Below are 24,716 nucleotides of genomic sequence, written 5' to 3' on the forward strand. Positions count from 1 at the left end.
GGTTCTGCTTCTAGTGGTTCTGCTTCTAGTGGTTCTGACTCTAATGGTTCTGATTCTAGTGGTTTTGATTCTAATGGTTCTGATTCTAGTGGTTCTGACTCTAATGGTTCTGATTCTAGTGGTTTTGATTCTAATGGTTCTGATTCTAGTGGTTCTGCTTCTAGTGGTTCTGCTTCTAGTGGTTCTGACTCTAGTGGTTTTGATTCTAGTGGTTCTGCTTCTAGTGGTTCTGCTTCTAGTGGTTCTGACTCTAGTGGTTCTGACTCTAGTGGTTTTGATTCTAGTGGTTCTGCTTCTAGTGGTTCTGACTCTAGTGGTTCTGACTCTAGTGGTTTTGATTCTAGTGGTTTTGCTTCTAATGGTTCTGATTCTAGTGGTTCTGCTTCTAGTGGTTCTGCTTCTAGTGGTTCTGACTCTAGTGGTTTTGATTCTAGTGGTTCTGATTCTAGTGGTTCTGCTTCTAGTGGTTCTGCTTCTAGTGGTTCTGACTCTAATGGTTCTGATTCTAGTGATTCTGATTCTAGTGGTTTTGCTTCTAGTGGTTCTGATCCCTCCTTGAGTCAGTGAACCACCTGACAGCCAATCAGAACTTCTCTGTGTTTCTCAGAAACTAATTATTCAAACACCTGGCGACGGGGCGGTGATGTCACAGACGCCCTGATGATGTCACAGTCGCGGTGATGACGTCATCTGCTGCTACCACGAGGCGTCACCGTGGTAACCAGGCCGGACGGATGGAGCCGATTGGCCGCCCGCCGAGCCGTAAAAAGCCGCTGATGAACGTGGGAACAAGGGAGAGCGGTGACCTCCGACCTCTGTGAGACTCACTCTGACTGCGTAACAGCTTTCTCTATAACTCAGAGGTCAAAGGTCACAGGGCCTGTTTAACTGCTGCAGAGGGCCCCACACCGAGGGAGGTGTGAACATAGATAAACTGCTGAAAGGCATTGTGGGAGTGTGTGTGTTTCCATGGAGACGGCAGGATCAGAGTTTAGAAACAATAAGGAAATGGACTCTGATCTCAGGTGTCACTGTGCTGAGTCTCAAGGAAACACTGCTGGAGAACACGACTGGAGAACCCGCTGTGGTTCTATTGAACAGAACAGAACAATGAAGCTGGACGTGAAGATTCAGCTTCTGAACTTCTGCTTTGAAGTTTTTAACTTCATCTTCCTGGTGTGGACACGTTCAGTTACATATATATATATATATATATATATATATATATATATATATATATATATATATATATATATAGCCAGGCTGACAGAGTCACAGCTCTGTGGAGCCGTGTATTCCAATAGACCTCAGTAGTAATGACTTCATGAACTCCTTCAATGAAAAGATTTGAACTATTAGAGGCAAGATTGATGATCTCTTGCCCTCAACTACTGCCGATCTGTCATCAAGAGGAGTGGCCTTGGAAACGGCTGTATGCCCTGGTGTATATTTGGATAGCTTTTCTCCCATTAACCTAGACCAATTGTCCTCAATGGTTTCTACTTCTAAACCGTCTACCTGTCTCTTAGACCCCATCCCAACGAGGCTGCTTAAAGACGTGTTGCCTTTAATTGGCACCTCTCTGCTGGATATTGTTAATGTGTCTTTGCTAACAGGGCATGTACCACATTCCTTCAAAGTAGCTGTAATTAAAGCTCTCCTGAAGAAGACCACTCTTAATCCAGAGGTGTTGGCTAACTACAGACCGATCTCTAACCTTCCCTTCCTCTCTAAGATCCTTGAGAAAGTAGTCACAAATCAGTTGAGTGACTTTCTACATCAGAATAGTTTATTTGAGGAGTTTCAGTCAGGATTTAGAAAGACATTAGATAGAGACATTAGATAGAGACATTAGATAGAGACATTAGATAGAAACATTAGATAGAGACATTAGATAGAGACATTAGATAGAAACATTAGATAGAGACATTAGATAGAGACATTAGATAGAGACATTAGATAGAGACATTAGATAGAGACATTAGATAGAGACATTAGATAGAGACATTAGATAGAGACATTAGATAGAGACATTAGATAGAGACATTAGATAGAGACATTAGATAGAAACATTAGATAGAGACATTAGATAGAGACATTAGATAGAGACATTAGATAGAGACATTAGATAGAGACATTAGATAGAGACATTAGATAGAGACATTAGATAGAGACATTAGATAGAGACATTAGATAGAAACATGATGGAGTGTTCTACAGTTCTTCCTTCAACCTTAACATGTTTCATAAGGTGACCATTTACCTTCTGACACATACGGGTCTCCACTAGAGGACCAGGATGTGGAAAACCCAGAACAGACTGGGAGAACATACCAAGTCCTCCAGCTCTGAAGGCCCTGAGGGCTCCAGATCAATAACAACATGGCCGCTTTATCAGTAAACTTAGCCGGCGGAAATAAATTAAAGAAACAGATTAGGTTCAAACTCATAAACATTCAGACGTTTTATTATCAGTTTACATGTTTTCATGAGGAAGTTCCCCGATTGGAAGAGCTGCTGCTGCTCTGATGCAGGGTCAGGTCCAGCCCAGGAAAGGGGGAGGGGTTAAGGTCTCTGTCCGGCCATGAGGGATCCGCTGCAGTCGCATGTGGCGCCGGTCATCACATGTTACACAGCTCTGCGGTCAGAGTTCCCAGCATGCCGAGCAGCAACAGCAGCATCGGGCACCGTGGTGCTCGGCGTGGCTCAGCGCCGGCGACCGGCGGCAGGTGGACTCTGCGCGCGTCAGGGATCATGTTCCTGGCGTCCTGCAGCGCGCTGACGGCCGCGGCGCTGGAGTTCAGGTCTCCGCTGGCGATCAGGTCGAACATGCAGGCCTGGAAGTAGACGTCTCTGACGGGAAGCAGCGCAACGCAGTGGGCCTGCGCGCCGGCAGCGGAGTAGGAGGAGTCCGGCGGCGGTGGGCGGAGCGTGTCGAGTGTCTGGGAGGCGGGGCATCCCCACACACACAGCTGCAGGTCCTGCTCGGGCCCGAAGGTTTCCACCACGCCGCGCGGCGAGCGGACCGACAGGCCGAGCGAGCGCCCGCTCTGACGGACCACCAGGAGCGTGCCGATGTGCGACGCCCGGATCTCTGCGTGTCGGCCGGGGCTTTGAGTCCGGACCGTCAGGCTGCGGTGACCTCGCCGCTCGCTGCTCGCCACCGAGCCGTCGGCAAACGCGGCGGGGACATCGTCGAGCTCCGCCTGGTAAAGCTGTTGGTCGATGCACTGGCGCCAGTTCTTAAAGATGATGGTGATCTGGGGAGAGACAACGGGACTCGACTTGGTTTCACACTTTAATTGGAACGCCGGCGCGATATCGGGAGCTTCCTGCGAGACTCACCTTGGTGAGCGCGGTGGTATGCGACCCACCTCGTGCCGGCGCGCTGGTGGCCTGCACATACAGGTACTCGTTGTCTATGAGAGGCCACGCCCCCTGCACGGCACATGTCTGGAAGCGGTCGCCGAAGGTCCGGACGTGCGGGTCCCCGAACACGCCGCAGTGCAGGTACTCCGGCGCCCGGCCCTCTCTGGAGAAGAGGCTCCTCTCGTAGTGGCAGGCGTCCCCCGACAGCGTGCCCTGAGGCGGGGGCCGCGGCAGGGCGGTGGGCCCGGCCCGCGGGCAGCGGTGCTGGATCAGCAGGTCCTCGATGCCCTGAACCGCGGAGTGATACGCCAGGTCGCCGCGGCACGCCCGCGCCATCCGCCTGGTGCACATGGCGTAGGAGCGCAGGGCGCTGCAGTAACCTCCTGCACCTGCTGCTGTTGCTCCTCCTCCTGCTGCTGTTGCTCCTCCTCCTGCTCCTGTTGCTCCTCCTCCTGCTTCTCCTCCTCCCAGGTCCAACGTCGCAGCCACAAAGTCAGAGTTACATCTCAGGATCCGACAGGAAGCTCCGACTGAAGAGAGGAAACGTTTAAACACCGTCCCCCTGATGATGTCATAGTGATGTCATGACGTGAGGACATGGGACAGATTGTAAAGCGGGTGATACCATTTTATTTAATTTGTAAATTTAATTTTATTATACATTTTATTTGAAATAATCCATGAATTGGAAAATAAATGGCAGATTAAAGGATCACGACGCTCTGATGAAAAGAACACTGCCCAGGTGCATTATGGGAAGGATCGAGTGAGTTGAAGAATCATTTGAAAAATGGCTTCCGCCAGGTGACGCTTTACCTTCAGGTAAACTCAGCTGGACCAGCATCAGAGTCAGGTGGATGCAGTGTTTCCATGGTAACACCGCGGCCTGAGGCTCCATCAGCAAGGACTCACCTGTACTCTGAGGGACAGACACAGAGGGGGGAGGGGGGAGGGGGGATGATGTCATGATGATGTCACACATTTATCAGAAAGAATGACGTCATCGGAGCTAATGTACATTAGTACTTTTACTGTGGTATTAGTACTGTTACAGAGTACTTTTACTGTGGTATTAGTATTGTTACAGAGTACTTTTACTGTGTGTATTAGTACTGTTACAGAGTACTTTTACTGTGGTATTAGTACTGTTACATAGTACTTTTACTGTGTGTATTAGTACTGTTACATAGTACTTTTACTGTGGTATTAGTACTGTTACAGAGTACTTTTACTGTGTGTATTAGTACTGTTACAGAGTACTTTTACTGTGGTATTAGTACTGTTACATAGTACTTTTACTGTGGTATTAGTATTGTTACATAGTACTTTTACTGTGGTATTAGTACTGTTACATAGTACTTTTACTGTGGTATTAGTACTGTTACATAGTACTTTTACTGTGGTATTAGTATTGTTACATAGTACTTTTACTGTGGTATTAGTACTGTTACATAGTACTTTTACTGTGTGTATTAGTACTGTTACATAGTACTTTTACTGTGTGTATTAGTACTGTTACAGAGTACTTTTACTGTGTGTATTAGTACTGTTACTGCACTAAAGGAGCTGTACACAGTGCTGTGGTTTCTCTCAGTCAGATGATGAAGATGATGATGACATCATCACAGAGTTCTGACATGTTCGGCTGTATTTACCGATCAGACTGATCAATACAGACGTTACCAATAATTCATCAACAATATGAACTGTTTCCTTTAGAACTTTAATAATTTGACGTCCGTGAATCCAGTAGTGTTTGTGGACTTTGTGTATTAGTTTAAGTGAATATGAATCCAGAGTATTGATGACGGATCGATGAAGGTGATCAGTGTGATTTACCTGCAGAGTCGATCCTCATGAAGGAAACTCGACTCGTCCACAAACATCACGAAGATCAGCGAGTTCAAACACAAATGGAGAAACCAGCGTCTGTGCTGAAAATTGGACTCTCGTATGTTTTTCTTCTGAAGAGCAAACAGCAGCGGGCAGGGGGCGGGGCTTACTTTTGCAGGCCGGGGGGGCGGGGCTTACCATGGAGCTGCTCATTCATTGGTCACACCGTCAGTCAGAGAAATTAAATACGACATCTCTAAGTTTAGATTTGTCACCAAAACGACTCATTTAGCCAGTTGAGCTTCAGGGGCCCGAGACCATCAGACCGTCAGGAGCTCGAGACCACCAGACCTTTAGGGGCCCGAGATCACCAGACCTTCAATGGAGGATGAAGAAGAAGTGAGGTGCAGTAGTGCTACCCCTAGATGGCTAAGCTAAGCTTAGCTACCAGGTTACAGTTTTTATGTTAAACTAACAGTTTCCAGATGTTTTGCTAAACTAAAAGTTTCCAGTCTTTATGCTAAGCTAACAGTTTCAATTCTTCAAGCTAAGCTAACTTGTTGCTGCACAGGCATCAATCTGAATGTCTGAGGAGAAAATGTTGAACTGTTCCTTTAAATGAACGATGGTGTGTTTCTGCAGTCAGCTGACCTTTAGTCCTCTGTGACAGGGAGGGGCTCAGTGTGTGTGTGTGTGTGTGTGTGTGAGGTCTAAATTTAGACCCCAGTTGCCCCCCACAGTCAGAGCCACACACACGTATTAATAATAATAAACGTTCTGTTTCCACAGTAACTGGTTGAACTGGTAACCAGTGAGTGACCGCTCCTCTGTTGCCGGCCAACACAACTTCTGTTCTTTATGTTTTCAAGTATTTTCAGGTTTGTGACTTCAGTGCTGACGTCTACAGACAAACAAACTGTCTTCACATTAATAAATAATAATATTATTATTATGCATAAACAGTCCTGATGACATAAATAAAGATCTTATTCATAGCAACCAGGAACATCTTCATCGGTCGGCCAACTCATACAAAGATCTTTGATTTATGATTCATGAGAAACAGATTAAAGATCTGAGCAGCGGATTCTGGGAACTACATCTCCCACAATGCACCTGGAGATGTGTGTCTGTCATGAGAGCTCAACAGACTCCTTTTTATTCATCCTGTTAACTTGTTTCCAGGTTTTAGGAGTTATTAATACGTAAACACATTTTAGACAGCTTGTTATTAACACATCATTAATACCGTCTAATTGTACCATTGTTATCACTTACTTTCCTCTTTAATAGTGCTTATAGTTAGGGCTGAATCAGGTTTGCCCTGGTCCAGCCCCTTGATATGCTGCTATAGGCTTATAGGCTGCTGGGGGATGTTTTAGGATACACTGAGCACCTATCTCCTCTTCTCTCTCTCCTTATGGATGAATTTACATCTCTCCATTGCACCTTATTAACTCTGCTTCCTCCCCGGAGTCGTTGTGACTTCATGTCTCATAGGGTCCATTGGACCTGGAGGTGTCTGATGCTGGTGAGCCGGCCTCCCCCATTGGCCCTGCTGATGCCCCGCCCCGCCTCCTCTCTACCTCCTTCTGTTTCATGGATTGGAGTTCCATTCATACATTGTAATATTCATGTAATGTGTTTATGTAACTCTGTAACTCTGTTCATCTGGTCACATGACATCTATTCTTCTGTCCATCCGGGGAGAGGGATCCTCCTCTGTTGCTCTCCTGAAGGTTTCTTCCCTTTTTTCCCTGTCAAAGGTTATTTTGGGGGAGTTTTTCCTGATCCGATGTGAGGTCAAAGGTCAGGGATGTCGTATGTGTACAGATTGTAAAGCCCTCTGAGGGGAGTTTGTAATTTGTGATATTGGGCTATACAAAATAAACTGAATTTAATTGAATTATAAGCCTATAGCAGCATATCAAGGGGCTGGACCAGGGCAAACCTGATTCAGCCCTAACTATAAGGGCTATTAAAGAGGAAAGTAAGTGATAACAATGGTACAATTAGACGGTATTAATGATGTGTTAATAACAAGCTGTCTAAAATGTGTTCACGTATTAATAACTCCTAAAACCTGGAAACAATTATTGATAGCTTGTTGTTAACACATTATTGATACCTTGTTATTAACACATTATTTAGTGGCTTGTTAACACATTAATGATAGCTAGTTAATACATTATTGATAGCTTGTTAACACATTATTAATAGCTTGTTAACACATTATTGATAGCTTGTTAAGACATTGTTTATAGTTTGTTATTAACACATTATTAATACCTTGTTATTAACACATTATTTAGTGGCTTATCAACACGTTATTGAGAGCTTGTTAACCCATTATTGATAGCTTGTTAACACATTATTAATACCTTGTTATTAACACATTATTTAGTGGCTTATTAACACATTATTGATAGCTTGTTAACACATTATTGATAGCTTGTTAACACATTAGTGATAGTTCGTTAACACATTAGTGATTGCTTGTTAACACATTATTGATAGCTTTTTAACACATTAGTGATAGCTCGTTAACACATTAGTGATAGCTTGTTAACACATTATTGATAGCTTGTTAACACATTAGTGATAGCTTGTTAACACATTATTGATAGCTTGTTAACACATTATTGATAGTTGGTTAACACATTATTGATAGCTTGTTAACACATTAGTGATAGTTCGTTAACACATTATTGATAGCTTGTTAACACATTATTGATAGTTGGTTAACACATTATTGATAGCTTGTTAACACATTAGTGATAGCTCGTTAACACATTAGTGATAGCTTGTTAACACATTAGTGATAGTTCGTTAACACATTAGTGATAGCTTGTTAACACATTAGTGATAGTTCGTTAACACATTAGTGATAGTTCGTTAACACATTAGTGATAGCTTGTTAACACATTAGTGATAGTTCGTTAACACATTAGTGATAGCTTGTTAACACATTAGTGAGAGCTTGTTAACACATTATTGATAGCTTGTTAACACATTATTGATAGTTTGTTAACACATTATTGATAGCTTGTTAACACATTATTGATAGCTTGTTAACACATTAGTGATAGTTCGTTAACACATTATTGATAGCTTGTTAACACATTATTGATAGCTTGTTAACACATTAGTGATAGCTTGTAAACACATTATTGATAGTTCGTTAACATATTATTGATTGCTTGTTAACACATTAGTGATAGCTTGTTAACACATTAGTGATAGTTCGTTAACACATTATTGATAGCTTGTTAACGCATTATTGATAGCTTGTTAACACATTAGTGATAGCTTGTTAACACATTATTGATAGTTTGTTAACATATTATTGATAGCTTGTTAACACATTATTTATAGCTTGTTAACACATTATTGATTGCTTGTTAACACATTATTGATAGTTCGTTAACACATTATTGATAGCTTGTTAACACATTATTGATAGCTTGCTAACACATTAGTGATAGCTTGTTAACACATTATTGATAGCTTGTTAACACATTAATGATAGTCTGTTAACACAGCTTGTTATTAACACAAACACTGATGGAACTGAAACATGAAGTGACAGATTTGTCTCTCACCTTCAGCTGATTCAGGATCAGAGTCCGTCCATGTCCTCAATCTGTCCTCAGGGGAATCATCCAAAAGGGGGACTTGAAGACCTGCAGGACTCTCCAGGACTCTGGTCTGTGGTGTCCCACTCTGGGTTCTGGTCTTTGCCCGGTAGTGCGTTCACAGCTGACCGGGAGCTTCCGTCGTTTCTAAATAAATCACCAACAACCAGCACCTGCTGCACGACAACTGGGTCTCACACACACACACACACACACACACACACACACACACACACACACACACTCTCTCTCTCTCTCTCTCTCACACACACACAAACACACGGTGCAGTTTATTTTTATTTCAGACCTCCAGGAAGTTAATCTGAAATAATAAATTATAATAAATACTAATGTAACAATGGATAGAACTACTTTTTCTACTCTATATTTTCTCTATATTATTCTACTATATACTTAAATGTGTATATGAATATATATATATATATATATATATATATATATATATATATATATTATATATGTAATATAATTATTTTATGGTTAATTTCCTCTATAACTTTATTTTATTTAAAATGAAAATAATTAAAAAGTAAAAACTGCTTTACTCTGATTTAAATTATAATAATGATGCATTAACTGAGCGGTTTATTGATGGTCTGTGATAAGCTGCAGTACAACCAGAGCGCCAGCAGGCGGCAGCACTGACGCCGCTTCAATCTTCAAAGCATTAAAACCTTCTGAGCTCTGAAGTACTTTCATGTTCTACTTGTTTCACTCCGAGTTTAAAAAAAAAGAGTGGATGTTTGAGGCTCCAGCAGGTTACGTTGCCGGCCCTTTAAGAGAGAAGTGGGGCCCCTCCACGCCTCGCTGAGCATCTCAGAGCCTTTGTTAGGGTTTAGGGATGGGGGGGGGGGGGACTAAAACCAGGACTGAGACCCTCCACAGACCACAAGCCTCTGGACGACAGCGAGAAGCTTCAGCGGAGCGGTGAGTCCACTTTGTGTTCCTCATCTTCGTGAAAACGTCAAAAACAATGAAGCGCAAAGGTCGTTATCATAACTGGTTGTGATCAACAAGTCGTCATCAACAGGTCGTTATTAACAAGTCGTTATCAACAGATCGTTATTTACAGGTCAACAGGTCGTTATCAACAGGTTGTTAACAGGTTGTTATAAATAGGTCCAGTGTTTGTTATCAACAGGTGAACAAGTCGTTATCAACAGGTGAACAAGTCGTTATCAACAGGTCGTCATCAACACACTTTTCAACACATTTGATTGTAATCTGTCTCAACAATAAGGAACTCTGACTCGGTGTTTCATCCCGGGGTCGAGGAGGTCCGGGATGCGGTGCACTGTTGTCGTGTCCCATGCCTCCAATATTGCACTCGTCCCGGCCTCCCCAGCCCTGGGGTCACGGCCCCCCCACTCCCACCCAGACCTCCAGACTGCAGCAGAGGTTCAGAGAGGCGAGGTAGAAGAAGACTATCATGGGATGGACGGTGCTGAACTGTAATAACTTTATTGACAACATGTTAATGTGTTCAACTTTTTAGTTTATGAACAAACTCTTTCAGAACTAAACTATCAGCTAATGTTAGTATGCTACCATGCTAAGCTAACAAGGTGAACATTAGCTCAAATTAGCATGCTAACATTGTGAACTTTAGCTAATGTTAGCATACTAACACAATGAACATGAGCTAATGTTAGCATGCTAACATGCTAAGCTAACATGTGAACATTAGAGACCATCAGTGCCATCAGAGCCCCTCGACTTTGGACCGACCTCCCTGAGGGGAGAAGACAGCATCAGTAGCTTCTTTTAAATCACTTCTTAAAACCCATTTTTATAGAACTGCTTTTAAGTGATGTCGTCCTTTTATACAGTTCTTTGTTTCCCCTATTTTAGTTTGTCTGTTCTGCTTTATTTTGTATTTGTAATTTTCTATTCCTCTATTGTGTTCATTGCCTCATGTATTTTCTGAAATGTTTACTTGTGTTGATGTTATGTTTTTACCTTGCTTCTATGCAGAGCACTTTGTAAACTCTGTTTTTAAAGGTGCTATAAAAATAATTGTATTATTATTATTATTATTATTAGCTAATGTTAGCATGTGACTGCGGTCCGAGAGATTCAAAATGGTGAAAAACAACAGGCATCGTTTTAGGAAAAATTTATTTCAACAAACATTTGTACATTTAAAAAACACAAACGTGTTAAAGGAATATTTTTGTTTTCATCTGAACCAAGTTTAACTTGTTTTTTGTGATCCGATGACCTCAGCTTTGTCCTCATGTTCCCTCTCATGTCCTCATGTGTCCTCATGTTCCCTCTCATGTCCTCATGTTCCCTCTCATGTCCTCATGTGTTCTCATGTTCCCTCTTATGTGTCCCCATGATCCTCTCATGTCCTCATGTTCCCTCATGTTCCCTCTCATGTCCTCATGTGTCCTCATGTTACCTCTCATGTCCTCATGTGTCCTCATGTTCCCTCTCATGTCCTCATGTTCCCTCTCATGTCCTAATGTTCCCTCTAATGTGTCCTCATGTTCTCTCACATGTCCTCATGATCCTCTCATGTCCTCATGTTCCTCTCATGTTCCCTCATGTTCTCTCTCATGTCCTCATGTGTCCTCATGATCCTCTCATGTCCTCATTTGTCCTTGTGTTTCCTCATGTTCCTTCTCATGTCCTCGTGTCCTCATGTTCCTCTCATGTATCCTCATGTTCCTCTCATGTCCTCATGTGTCCTCATGTTCCTCTCATGTATCCTCATGTTCCTCTCATGTCCTCATGTGTCCTCATGTTCCCTCTCATGTCCTCATGTGTCCTTATGTTCCTCTCATGTTCCCTCTCATGCCCTCATGTCCCCTCTCCTGTCCTCATGTTTCCTCATGTTCCTCTCATGTTCCCTTGTGTTTTCTCTCATGTCCTCATGTGTCCTCATGTTCCTCTCATGTTTCCTCATGTTCCCTCTCATGTCCTCATGTATCTTCATGTTCCCTCTCATGTCCTCATGTGGCCTTATGTTCCCTCTCATGTCCTCATGTGTGCTCATGTTCCTCTCATGTTTCATCATATTCCCTCTCATGTATCTTCATGTACCTCTCATGTCCTCATGTGTCCTTATGTTCCCTCTAATGTCCTCATGTGTCCTTATGTTCCCTCTAATGTCCTCATGTTCCCTCTCATGCCCTCATGTTTCCTCATGTTCCCTCTCGTGTTATCATGTGTCCTCATGTTCCTCTCATGTCCTCATGTTCCCTCTCATGTTTCCTCATGTTCCTCTCATGTGTCCTCATGTTCCCTCTAATGTCCTCATGTTCCCTCTCCTGTCCTCATGTGTCCTCATGTTCCTCTCATGTCCTCATGTTCCCTCTCATGTTTCCTCATGTTCCCTCTCATGTTTCCTCATGTTCCCTCATGTATCCTCATGTTCAATCTCATGCGTCCTCTCTTGTGTTCTCATGTTTCCTCATGTGTCCTCTTATCATGTTTCCTCTCCTGTCCTCTCCTGTTGGACACTTCAATGTGACACTTGATTTTTCACAATAAAAGTGTCATAAACACATTCTTCTGTCATGTTTTCACAATAAAAGCCTGACTTTATTCTGTTATCTAAAAGCCTTTATTGGCCTCGCTGAGATCTGAACTCAATCGGATGACAGAAGACAAGTGTAACCACGGCGTATCGCTTCTCAGCAGGGTGTTTGTTTGTTTGTTTGTGAAACCGAAGCAAAAGACAAATAAACATTTAAAGGAACGATGATCCTCTTCAGACGTTTCTGTCCTTTTAAGCGTCAAGCTTAAGTTTCCAGACTGCGTCTTTGTGTGTGTGTTTGTGTGTGCTTGTGTGTGCAGCTGTGTGTGTTTGTGTGTGTGTGTAGCTGTGTGTGTTTGTGTGTGCAGCTGTGTGTGTTTGTGTGTGCAGCTGTGTGTGTTTGTGCATGTGTGCAGCTGTGTGTGTTTGTGCATGTGTGTAGCTGTGTGTATTTGTGTATGTGTGTAGCTGTGTGTGTCTCACAGCTGGATGTGCATCAGGAATTGTTTACGATAAGTCTGGAAGTCTTCGGGCAACGTGTCTGAAATAAGAAGTCATAATCAATAAAATGATCGGTTCAATAAATGAATCAATCAGCACTCATAAGATCCTGTTAAATAAATAACTCTTTATACACACTTTTATGAATTTGATAAATTAACTGAAGTCAAAAACATCAAGACTCTTTCTGGAGGGTCAGACCCTCGAGGTCAAAGGTCGTACCGTTGCACCGGTAGCGCAGGTTGGACCAGATGATGCTTTCCTGCGAGAAACAGAAGACGCCGAGCCGACCGCCTCTCATCGTGGTGTCCACGACGACGCCGGAGTCCGCCACCATGTCGGTGCCCTCAAACAGCCTCACCCTGAAACACAGGGACACGGCAGGTGGTAAACCAAACGCCCCCAAAGAGAGAGACACGGCAGGTGGTAAACCAAACGCCCCCAAAGAGAGAGACACGGCAGGTGGTAAACCAAACGCCCCCAAAGAGAGAGACACGGTGGTCTGGGGCAGTGGTTCTCCACTAGTCTGGGGCAGTGGTTCTCAACTGCTCTGGGGCATTGGTTCTCAACTGCTCTGGGGCAGTGGTTCTCCACTAGTCTGGGGCAGTGGTTCTCAACTAGTCTGGGGCAGTGGTTCTCAACTAGTCTGGGGCAGTGGTTCTCAACTGCTCTGGGGCAGTGGTTCTCCACTAGTCTGGGGCAGTGGTTCTCAACTAGTCTGGGGCAGTGGTTCTCAACTAGTCTGGGGCAGTGGTTCTCAACTAGTCTGGGGCAGTGGTTCTCAACTGCTCTGGGGCAGTGGTTCTCCACTAGTCTGGGGCAGTGGTTCTCAACTGCTCTGGGGCATTGGTTCTCCACTAGTCTGGAGCAGTGGTTCTCCACTGGTCTGGGGCAGTGGTTCTCCACTAGTCTGGGCCAGTGGTTCTCAACTGCTCTGGGGCAGTGGTTCTCCACTAGTCTGGAGCAGTGGTTCTCCACTGGTCTGGGGCAGTGGTTCTCCACTAGTCTGGGGCAGTGGTTCTCAACTGCTCTGGGGCAGTGGTTCTCAACTAGTCTGGAGCAGTGGTTCTCCACTGGTCTGGGGCAGTGGTTCTCCAGTAGTCTGGGGCAGTGGTTCTCAACTGCTCTGGGGCATTGGTTCTCCACTAGTCTGGAGCAGTGGTTCTCCACTGGTCTGGGGCAGTGGTTCTCAACTAGTCTGGGGCAGTGGTTCTCAACTGCTCTGGGGCAGTGGTTCTCAACTAGTCTGGAGCAGTGGTTCTCAACTGCTCTGAGGCAGTGGTTCTCCACTAGTCTGGAGCAGTGGTTCTCCACTGGTCTGGGGCAGTGGTTCTCCACTAGTCTGGGGCAGTGGTTCTCCACTGCGCTGGGGCAGTGGTTCTCAACTAGTCTGGGGCAGTGGTTCTCAACTGCTATGGGGCAGTGGTTCTCAACTAGTCTGGAGCAGTGGTTCTCCACTGGTCTGGGGCAGTGGTTCTCCACTAGTCTGGGGCAGTGGTTCTCAACTGCTCTGGGGCATTGGTTCTCCACTAGTCTGGAGCAGTGGTTCTCCACTGGTCTGGGGCAGTGGTTCTCCACTAGTCTGGGGCAGTGGTTCTCAACTGCTCTGGGGCAGTGGTTCTCCACTAGTCTGGAGCAGTGGTTCTCCACTGGTCTGGGGCAGTGGTTCTCCACTAGTCTGGGGCAGTGGTTCTCAACTGCTCTGGGGCAGTGGTTCTCAACTAGTCTGGAGCAGTGGTTCTCCACTGGTCTGGGGCAGTGGTTCTCCACTAGTCTGGGGCAGTGGTTCTCAACTGCTCTGGGGCATTGGTTCTCCACTAGTCTGGAGCAGTGGTTCTCCACTGGTCTGGGGCAGTGGTTCTCAACTAGTCTGGGGCAGTGGTTCTCAACTGCTCTGGGGCAGTGGTTCTCAACTAGTCTGGAGCAGTGGTTCTCAACTGCTCTGAGGCAGTGGTTCTCAACTAGTCTGGAGCAGTGGTTCTCCACTGGTCTGGGGCAGTGGTTCTCCACTAGTCTGGGGCAGTGGTTCTCCACTGCTCTGGGGCAGTGGTTCTCCACTAGTCTGGGGCAGTGGTTCTCAACTGCTCTGGGGCAGTGGTTCTCCACTAGTCTGGGGCAGTGGTTCTCAACTGCTCTGGGGCAGTGGTTCTCCACTAGTCTGGAGCAGTGGTTCTCCACTGGTCTGGGGCAGTGGTTCTCCACTAGTCTGGGGCAGTGGTTCTCCACTGCTCTGGGGCAGTGGTTCTCAACTAGTCTGGAGCAGTGGTTCTCCACTGGTCTGGGGCAGTGGTTCTCAACTAGTCTGGGGCAGTGGTTTACAACTAGTCTGGGGCAGTGGTTCTCCACTGGTCTGAGGCAGTGGTTCTCAACTAGTCTGAGGCAGTGGTTCTCCACTAGTCTGGGGCAGTGGTTCTCAACTAGTCTGGGGCAGTGGTTCTCAACTAGTCTGGGGCAGTGGTTCTCCACTAGTCTGGGGCAGTGGTTCTCAACTGGTCTGGGGCTGTGGTTCTCCATTGGTCTGGGGCAGTGGTTCTCAACTAGTCTGGGGCAGTGGTTCTCAACTAGTCTGGGGCAGTGGTTCTCCACTAGTCTGGGGCTGTGGTTCTCCATTGGTCTGGGGCAGTGGTTCTCCACTAGTCTGGGGCAGTGGTTCTCCACTAGTCTGGGGCAGTGGTTCTCAACTAGTCTGGGGCAGTGGTTCTCCACTAGTCTGGGGCAGTGGTTCTCAACTAGTCTGGAGCAGTGGTTCTCCACTAGTCTGGGGCCGTGATTCTCCACTGGTCTGGGGCATTGGTTCTCAACTGGTCTGGGGCAGTGGTTCTCAACTAGTCTGGGGCTGTGGTTCTCCACTAGTCTGGGGCAGTGGTTCTCCACTAGTCTGGCGCCGTGATTCTCCACTGGTCTGGGGCATTGGTTCTCAACTGGTCTGGGGCAGTGGTTCTCAACTAGTCTGGGGCAGTGGTTCTCAACTAGTCTGGGGCAGTGGTTCTCAACTAGTCTGGAGCAGTGGTTCTCCACTAGTCTGGGGCAGTGGTTCTCAACTAGTCTGGGGCAGTGGTTCTCCAATGGTCTGAGGCAGTGGTTCTCCAATGGTCTGAGGCAGTGGTTCTCAAATGGTCTGAGGCAGTGGTTCTCCACTAGTCTGGGGCAGTGGTTCTCCACTAGTCTGGGGCAGTGGTTCTCCACTAGTCTGGGGCAGTGGTTCTCAACTAGTCTGGGGCAGTGGTTCTCCACTAGTCTGGGGCAGTGGTTCTCCACTAGTCTGGGGCAGTGGTTCTCCACTAGTCTGGGGCAGTGGTTCTCAAATGGTCTGAGGCAGTGGTTCTCAACTAATCTGGGGCAGTGGTTCTCAACTAGCCTGGGGCAGTGGTTCTCAACTAGCCTAATGTCAGGTTCTGGTCTAACCCAGCCTCGGCTCCCGTTGCGGTCTCACCTGATGTAGCCCACCTGCGGCCGGTGGCTGAGGTGCCAGCGGTATGAGGTTTTGTCCTTCCAGCCGACGTTCCGTGGATCCTTCCAGAGCAGCGTCACCTCTCCAGGTGTGTCTCCGGTGTGCCACAGGGCGTTCCTCAGGAACTCTCCCGGTCCGGTCAGAGACTTTACCGCCTGCAGGACGGACACAGGGACCGTTTTACCCACGACCCGTTACAACTAAATGTACTCTTCAATGTACTAAATGTACTGGCCCTGAACAGTAGAACACAGTAGACCAGTAGAACAGTAGACCAGTAGAACAGTATAACACATTAGACCAGTAGACCAGTATAACACAGTAGACCAGTATAACACAGTATACCAGTAGAACACCGTAGACCAGTAGAACAGTAGAACACAGCAGACCAGTAGAACACAGTAGACCGGTAGAACAGTAGAACAGTAGAACACAGTACACCAGTAGAACACAGTATACCAGTAGAACACAGTAGAACAGTAGAACACAGTACACCAGTAGAACACAGTATACCAGTAGAACACAGTAGACCAGTAGAACACAGTAGACAAGTAGAACACATTAGACCAGTAGAACACAATAGACCAGTAGACCAATAGAACACAGTAGAACACAGTAGACCAGTAGAACACATTAGACCAGTAGAACACAATAGAACAGTAGAACAGTAGAACACAGTAGAACACAGTAGACCAGTGGAACACATTAGACCAGTAGAACACAATAGAACAGTAGAACACAGTAGAACACAATAGACCAGTAGAACACAGTAGACCAGTAGACCAGTAGAACACAGTAGAAAAGTAGACCACAGTAGAACAGTATAACACAGTAGACCAGTAGAACACAATAGACCAGTAGAACACAGTAGACCAGTAGACCAGTAGAACAGTAGACCAGTAGACCAGTAGACCAGTAGAACACAGTAGACCAGTAGAACACAGTAGAACACAGTAGAACACAGTAGACCAGTAGACCAGTAGAACAGTAGACCAGTAGACCAGTATAACACAGTAGACCAGTAGAACACAGTAGAACACAGTAGACCAGTAGACCAGTAGACCAGTAGAACAGTAGACCAGTAGACCAGTATAACACAGTAGACCAGTAGAACACAGTAGAACACAATATAACACAGTAGAACACAATAGTCCAGTAGAACACAGTAGACCAGTATAACACAGTAGACCAGTAGAACACAGTAGAACACAGTAGAACACAGTAGAACACAATAGACCAGTAGAACACAGTAGACCAGTATAACACAGTAGACCAGTATAACACAGTAGACCAGTAGAACACAGTAGACCAGTAGACCAGTAGACCAGTATAACACAGTAGACCAGTAGAACACAATAGACCAGCAGAACACAGTAGACCAGTAGACCAGTAGACCAGTAGAACAGTAGACCAGTAGAATACACTAGACCAGTAGACCACAGTAGACCAGTAGAACACAGTAGAACACAGTAGCCCAGTAGAACACAATATACCAGTAGAACACAGTATAACACAGTAGAACACAGTAGACCACAGTAGACCAGTAGAACACATTAGACCAGTAGAACACAGTAGAACACAGTAGACCAGTAGAACACATTAGACCAGTATAACACAGTAGAACACAGTAGACCACATTAGACCAGTAGAACACAGTAGACCAGTATAACACAGTTGAACAGTAGAACACAGTAGAACACAGTAGACCACAGTAGACCACAGTAGACCAGTAGAACACATTAGACCAGTATAACACAGTAGAACACAGTAGAACACAGTAGACCAGTAGAACACAGTAGAACAGTGGACCACATTAGACCAGTAGAACACAGTAGACCAGTATAACACAGTTGAACAGTAGAACACAGCAGACCACAGTAGACCAGTAGAACACAGTAGACCACAGTAGACCACAGTAGACCAGTAGAACACAGTAGACCAGTAGAACACAGTAGACCAGTAGAACACAGTAGAACACAGTAGACCAGTAGAACACAGTAGACCAGTAGAACACAGTATACCAGTAGAACACAGTAGACCAGTAGAACACAGTAGAACACAGTAGAACACAGTAGAACACAGTAGAACACAGTAGACCACAGTAGACCAGTAGAACACAGTAGAACACAGTATACCAGTAGAACACAGTAGACCAGTAGAACACAGTAGAACACAGTTGGCCAGTAGAACACAGTAGACCAGTAGAACACAGTAGACCAGTAGAACACAGTATACCAGTAGAACACAGTCGACCAGTAGAACACAGTAGAACACAGTGTACCAGTAGAACACAGTAGACCAGTAGAACACAGTAGAACACAGTAGAACACAGTAGACCAGTAGAACACAGTAGACCAGTAGAACACAGTAGACCAGTAGAACACAGTAGAACACAGTAGAACACAGTGTACCATTAGAACACAGTAGACCAGTAGAACACAGTAGACCAGTAGAACACAGTAGAACACAGTAGAACACAGTAGAACACAGTAGACCAGTAGAACACAGTAGACCAGTAGAACACAGTAGAACACAGTGTACCAGTAGAACACAGTAGACCAGTAGAACACAGTAGACCAGTAGAACACAGTAGAACACAGTAGACCAGTAGAACACAGTAGACCAGTAGAACACAGTAGACCAGTAGAACACAGTAGAACACAGTAGAACACAGTGTACCATTAGAACACAGTAGACCAGTAGAACACAGTAGACCAGTAGAACACAGTAGAACACAGTAGAACACAGTAGAACACAGTAGAACACAGTAGACCAGTAGAACACAGTAGACCAGTAGAACACAGTAGAACACAGTAGACCAGTAGAACACAGTAGACCAGTAGAACACAGTAGAACACAGTGTACCAGTAGAACACAGTAGACCAGTAGAACACAGTAGAACACAGTAGACCAGTAGAACACAGTAGACCAGTAGAACACAGTAGAACACAGTAGACCAGTAGAACACAGTAGACCAGTAGAACACAGTAGACCAGTAGAACACAGTAGAACACAGTAGACCAGTAGAACACAGTAGACCAGTAGAACACAGTAGAACACAGTAGACCAGTAGAACACAGTAGACCAGTAGAACACAGTAGACCAGTAGAACACAGTAGAACACAGTAGAACACAGTGTACCATTAGAACACAGTAGACCAGTAGAACACAGTAGACCAGTAGAACACAGTAGACCAGTAGAACACAGTAGAACACAGTAGAACACAGTAGACCAGTAGAACACAGTAGACCAGTAGAACACAGTAGAACACAGTAGACCAGTAGAACACAGTAGACCAGTAGAACACAGTAGAACACAGTGTACCAGTAGAACACAGTAGACCAGTAGAACACAGTAGACCAGTAGAACACAGTAGAACACAGTAGAACACAGTAGACCAGTAGAACACAGTAGACCAGTAGAACACAGTAGAACACAGTAGACCAGTAGAACACAGTAGACCAGTAGAACACAGTAGACCAGTAGAGACCTTGAGCTGCAGGGCGGGCTGGGCCGTGGCCCTGAAGGGGACCGACTGCCAGTACGTCTGCTCCGTCTGCTTCCACATCACCACGTAGAAGCTGGACGAGTCCTGGTACCCGAAGATGAAGCCGGCGTAGTCGTCGTCCGTTACCGTGTTGACGTGGAACGTTCCCTCGAAGTCGACGCCGTTAAACGCCGTGTAGCCTGCAGACACACTGAGGAGGTCAGGGTGGATGAATCCAGTCCACCCCAGACCCCAATCTTAAAGATGAACAGAGACACGTACCCACAGCTAGACCAGGGTCGCTGTTCATTGTCTGGACTATCTCCATGCCCTGAGGATGAACCAGGAAAGAATATTAGCGGACGGATCTGCTGCTCAGGGTTCCTGTTGGAGTGGAGAGGATCGGAGGGTCACCTGGTTAAGAACCACCCAGGTGGGGTCGATCTGGGCGTCGCCCTCCGGGTCCAGGATCACCGTCTGATAGGCTCTGAAATCTGTCAGCGTGACCTCAGCGCTCTCCGGACAAACGTCGATCAAATCCATCACTGAGTCGTTGTCAAAGTCGTTCTCACACACGTCACCAACCCCGTTCACTGAAGAGAGACAGGGAGACAGACAGGTTGTGAGAGAGATAGACAGGTGGAGAGAGACAGAGAGACAGACAGGTGGTGATAGAGAGAGGTGGTGAGAGAGATAGACAGGTGGAGAGAGACAGAGAGACAGACAGGTGGTGAGAGAGAGAGGTGGTGAGAGAGATAGACAGGTGGAGAGAAACAGAGAGACAGATAGGTGGTGAGAGAGAGAGGTGGTGAGAGAGATAGACAGGTGGAGAGAGAGAGAGACAGACAGGTGGTGAGAGAGACAGGTGGTGAGAGAGATAGACAGGTGGAGAGAGAGAGAGACAGACAGGTGGTGAGAGAATGTCAGGTGTAGGTGTGTTCTTAGATTGTTACTGTCAGTCTTTCTGGTTGTATATTCAGATTGTTACTGTCAGTCTTTCTGGTTGTATATTCAGATTGTTACTGTCAGTCTTTCTGGTTGTATATTCAGATTGTTACTGTCAGTCTTTCTGGTTGTATATTCAGATTGTTACTGTCAGTCTTTCTGGTTGTATATTCAGATTGTTACTGTCAGTCTTTCTGGTTGTATATTCAGATTGTTACTGTCAGTCTTTCTGGTTGTATATTCAGATTGTTACTGTCAGAGTCTTTCTGGTTGGGGTTGACGATGAGTCGGCAGTTGTCGTAGTCGTCGAGGATGCCGTCATTGTCATCGTCGTGGTCGCAGTCGTCTCCGAGGCCGTCGTTATCAGAGTCCAGCTGGGAGCTGTTGGGGATGTCGGGACAGTTGTCTCTGCTGTCCTGGAGACCGTCTCCGTCCCTGCAGGACGACATTATAACACAAGAAGGCTTCTGCAATTCATAGTTCATCTAATTTAATTGTGCTTTATTGGCTGTCGTTGCGCTTATATTCCCTGAACTGTATTGAACTTTTTTTATATATTACTGTGAGTACAGTCTTTATAAATATGTATTTTGGGTTTTGATATGATACAGTGTGTGTGTGTGTGTGTGTCAGACATACGTGTCCTGGTTGGTGTCACAAACGTCTCCCACCAGGTCGTTGTCAATGTCGGTCTGAGAAAGAGAGCCATGTTTAGAAAACACACGGTGACCTCGGACCGGTTGACAAACACTGAACCAGGGCAACTGTGGTCAGTGGTTAGCAGGTCCGTCTTCCAATCAGAGGATCGGCGGTTCAATGCCCGCTCACCCTACTCGATGTGTCCTTAAACAAAACACTTAACCCTGAATTGCTCCCCATAGTTTTGTCTACGCTGTATGATTGCAAGATACTTTGGATGTCAGCTAAATGTAATGTAATTAACCTTTTATTGGACAATGCGGATTTCGTCCTGGTCACCGTCTTGGTGAAGAGGAGCTGAGCCGGAAGGAGAAGCTCTCAATTTATTCGGTCTACGTTCTGACCCTCACCTAATAGATAGATACAGTAAGGAGATGAGTTTTCTCCATAGGGGTACCAGACTCAGCCTTAGAGATAGGGTAAGGAGATGAGTTTCCTCTGTAGGGCTCAGCCTTAGAGATAGGGTAAGGAGATGAGTTTCCTCTGTAGGGCTCAGCCTTAGAGATAGGGTAAGGAGATGAGTTTCCTCTGTAGGGCTCAGTCTTAGAGATAAGGGAAGGAGATGAGTTTCTTCTGTAGGGCTCAGCCTTAGAGATAGGGTAAGGAGATGAGTTTCCTCTGTAGGGCTCAGCCTTAGAGATAGGGTAAGGAGATGAGTTACCTCCTTAGAGCTCAGTCTTAGAGATAGGGTAAGGAGATGAGTTTCCTCTGTAGGGCTCAGCCTTAGAGATAGGGTAAGGAGATGAGTTTCCTCCTTAGGGCTCAGCCTTGGAGATAGGGTAAGGAGATGAGTTTCCTCCTTAGGGCTCAGCCTTAGAGATAGGGTTAGGAGATGAGTTTCCTCCTTCGGGCTCAGCCTTAGAGATAGGGTAAGGAGATGAGTTTCCTCTGTAGGGCTCAGCCTTAGAGATAGGGTAAGGAGATGAGTTTCCTCCTTAGGGCTCAGCCTTAGAGATAGGGTAAGGAGATGAGTTTCCTCCTTAGGGCTCAGTCTTAGAGATAGTGTAAGGAGATGAGTTTCCTCCTTAGGACTCAGCCTTAGAGATAGGGTAAGGAGATGAGTTTCCTCTGTAGGGCTCAGCCTTAGAGATAGGGTAAGGAGATGAGTTTCCTCCTTAGGACTCAGCCTTAAAGATAGGGTAAGGAGATGTGTTTCCTCTGTAGGGCTCTCCTTAGAGATAGGGTAAGGAGATGAGTTTCCTCTTTAGGGCTCAGCCTTAGAGATAGGGTAAGGAGATGACATTCCTCTGTAGGGCTCAGTCTTAGAGATAGGGTAAGGAGATGAGTTTCCTCTGTAGGGCTCAGCCTTAGAGATAGGGTAAGGAGATGAGTTTCCTCTGTAGGGCTCAGCCTTAGAGATAGAGTAAGGAGATGAGTTTCCTCTGTAGGGCTCAGCCTTAGAGATAGGGTAAGGAGATGAGTTTCCTCTGTAGGGCTCAGCCTTAGAGATAGGGTAAGGAGATGAGTTCCCTCTGTAGGGCTCAGCCTTAGAGATAGGGTAAGGAGATGAGTTTCCTCTGTAGGGCTCAGCCTTAGAGATAGGGTAAGGAGATGAGTTTCCTCTGTAGGGCTCAGCCTTAGAGATAGAGTAAGGAGATGAGTTTCCTCTGTAGGGCTCAGCCTTAGAGATAGGGTAAGGAGATGAGTTTCCTCTGTAGGGCTCAGCCTTAGAGATAGGGTAAGGAGATGAGTTTCCTCCTTAGGGCTCAGCCTTAGAGATCGGGTAAGGAGATGAGTTTCCTCTTTAGGGCTCAGCCTTAGAGATAGGGTAAGGAGATGAGTTTCCTCTGTAGGGCTCAGCCTTAGAGATAGAGTAAGGAGATGAGTTTCCTCCTTAGGACTCAGCCTTAGAGATAGGGTAAGGAGATGAGTTTCCTCCTTAGGACTCAGCCTTAGAGATAGGGTAAGGAGATGAGTTTCCTCCTTAGGACTCAGCCTTAGAGATAGGGTAAGGAGATGAGTTTCCTCCTTAGGACTCAGCCTTAGAGATAGGGTAAGGAGATGAGTTTCCTCTGTAGGGCTCAGCCTTAGAGATAGGGTAAGGAGATGAGTTTCCTCTTTAGGGCTCAGCCTTAGAGATAGGGTAAGGAGATGAGTTTCCTCCTTAGGGCTCAGCCTTAGAGATAGGGTAAGGAGATGAGTTTCCTCCTTAGGGCTCAGCCTTAGAGATAGGGTAAGGAGATGAGTTTCCTCTGTAGGGCTCAGCCTTAGAGATAGGGTAAGGAGATGAGTTTCCTCTGTAGGGCTCAGCCTTAGAGATAGAGTAAGGAGATGAGTTTCCTCCTTAAGACTCAGCCTTAGAGATAGGGTAAGGAGATGAGTTTCCTCTGTAGGACGCAGCCTTAGAGATAGGGTAAGGAGATGAGTTTCCTCTGTAGGACGCAGCCTTAGAGATAGGGTAAGGAGATGAGTTTCCTCCTTAGGACTCAGCCTTAGAGATAGGGTAAGGAGATGAGTTTACTCTTTAGGGCTCAGCCTTAGAGATAGGGTAAGGAGATGAGTTTCCTCTTTAGGACTCAGCCTTAGAGATAGGGTAAGGAGATGAGTTTCCTCTGTAGGGCTCAGCCTTAGAGATAGGGTAAGGAGATGAGTTTCCTCCTTAGGGCTCAGTCTTAGAGATAGGGTAAGGAGATGAGTTTCCTCTTTAGGACTCAGCCTTAGAGATAGGGTAAGGAGATGAGTTTCCTCCTTAGGACTCAGCCTTAGAGATAGGGTAAGGAGATGAGTTTCCTCCTTAGGGCTCAGCCTTAGAGATAGAGTAAGGAGATGAGTTTCCTCCGTAGTGCTCAGCCTTAGAGATAAGGGAAGGAGATGAGTTTCCTCTGTAGGGCTCAGTCTTAGAGATAAGGGAAGGAGATGAGTTTCCTCCGTAGGGCTCAGCCTTAGAGATAGGGTAAGGAGATGAGTTTCCTCCTTAGGGTTCAGTCTTAGAGATAGTGTAAGGAGATGAGTTTCCTCCTTAGGACTCCGCCTTAGAGATAGGGTAAGGAGATGAGTTTCCTCTGTAGGGCTCAGCCTTAGAGATAGGTTAAGGAGATGAGTTTCCTCCTTAGGACTCAGCCTTAGAGATAGGGTAAGGAGATGAGTTTCCTCCTTAGGACTCAGCCTTAGAGATAGGGTAAGGAGATGTGTTTCCTCTGTAGGGCTCTCCTTAGAGATAGGGTAAGGAGATGACTTTCCTCTGTAGGGCTCAGTCTTAGAGATAGGGTAAGGAGATGAGTTTCCTCTGTAGGGCTCTCCTTAGAGATAGGGTAAGGAGATGAGTTTCCTCTTTAGGGCTCAGCCTTAGA

The 24,716-nt window shown here is 45.8% G+C and overlaps 3 protein-coding genes across 4 annotated transcripts in view; all 3 read right to left on the bottom strand.

Moving 5' to 3' along the window:
* The window catches only part of pnp4b (purine nucleoside phosphorylase 4b), a 392,972-nt gene that overhangs the window by 307,226 nt on the left and 61,030 nt on the right, over positions 1–24,716 (bottom strand). The gene's annotated exons all lie outside the window — the stretch shown is intronic.
* On the bottom strand, positions 2,622–10,289 carry hjv (hemojuvelin BMP co-receptor). Its single transcript, XM_034554238.1, has 4 exons — positions 10,233–10,289; positions 4,186–4,288; positions 3,346–3,899; positions 2,622–3,260 (listed from the first exon to the last, which is right to left on the bottom strand). The coding sequence occupies exons 1-4, from the start codon at positions 10,287–10,289 to the stop codon at positions 2,622–2,624; spliced, it is 1,353 nt and encodes a 450-aa protein (XP_034410129.1).
* Positions 12,789–24,716, bottom strand: part of thbs3a (thrombospondin 3a) — a 28,443-nt gene continuing 16,515 nt past the window's right edge. Inside the window, exons 16-23 of the mRNA XM_034554027.1 lie at positions 21,367–21,419; positions 20,981–21,162; positions 20,197–20,375; positions 20,065–20,113; positions 19,786–19,982; positions 16,277–16,449; positions 13,066–13,205; positions 12,789–12,883 (exon numbers count right to left, since the gene is read on the bottom strand). Of these exons, the coding sequence (XP_034409918.1) occupies positions 12,822–12,883; positions 13,066–13,205; positions 16,277–16,449; positions 19,786–19,982; positions 20,065–20,113; positions 20,197–20,375; positions 20,981–21,162; positions 21,367–21,419 (1,035 nt within the window). The 3' untranslated portion in view covers positions 12,789–12,821. The remainder of the gene's footprint in view (positions 12,884–13,065; positions 13,206–16,276; positions 16,450–19,785; positions 19,983–20,064; positions 20,114–20,196; positions 20,376–20,980; positions 21,163–21,366; positions 21,420–24,716) is intronic.

This window comes from Cyclopterus lumpus, chromosome 16 (assembly GCF_009769545.1).
Source record: "Cyclopterus lumpus isolate fCycLum1 chromosome 16, fCycLum1.pri, whole genome shotgun sequence".
Classification (NCBI taxonomy): Eukaryota; Metazoa; Chordata; class Actinopteri; order Perciformes; family Cyclopteridae; genus Cyclopterus; species Cyclopterus lumpus.

Excerpts from the sequence above, each read along its gene's own strand:
- hjv (XM_034554238.1), bottom strand. The coding sequence starts at position 10,289 with ATGATAGTCTTCTTCTACCTCGCCTCTCTGAACCTCTGCTGCAGTCTG. Across the intron at positions 3,900-4,185 it reads CCAGCTGAGTTTACCTGAAG|TCGGAGCTTCCTGTCGGATC; the intron begins GTAAAGCGTCAC and ends TCCTCTCTTCAG. Across the intron at positions 3,261-3,345 it reads ATACCACCGCGCTCACCAAG|ATCACCATCATCTTTAAGAA; the intron begins GTGAGTCTCGCA and ends GTCTCTCCCCAG.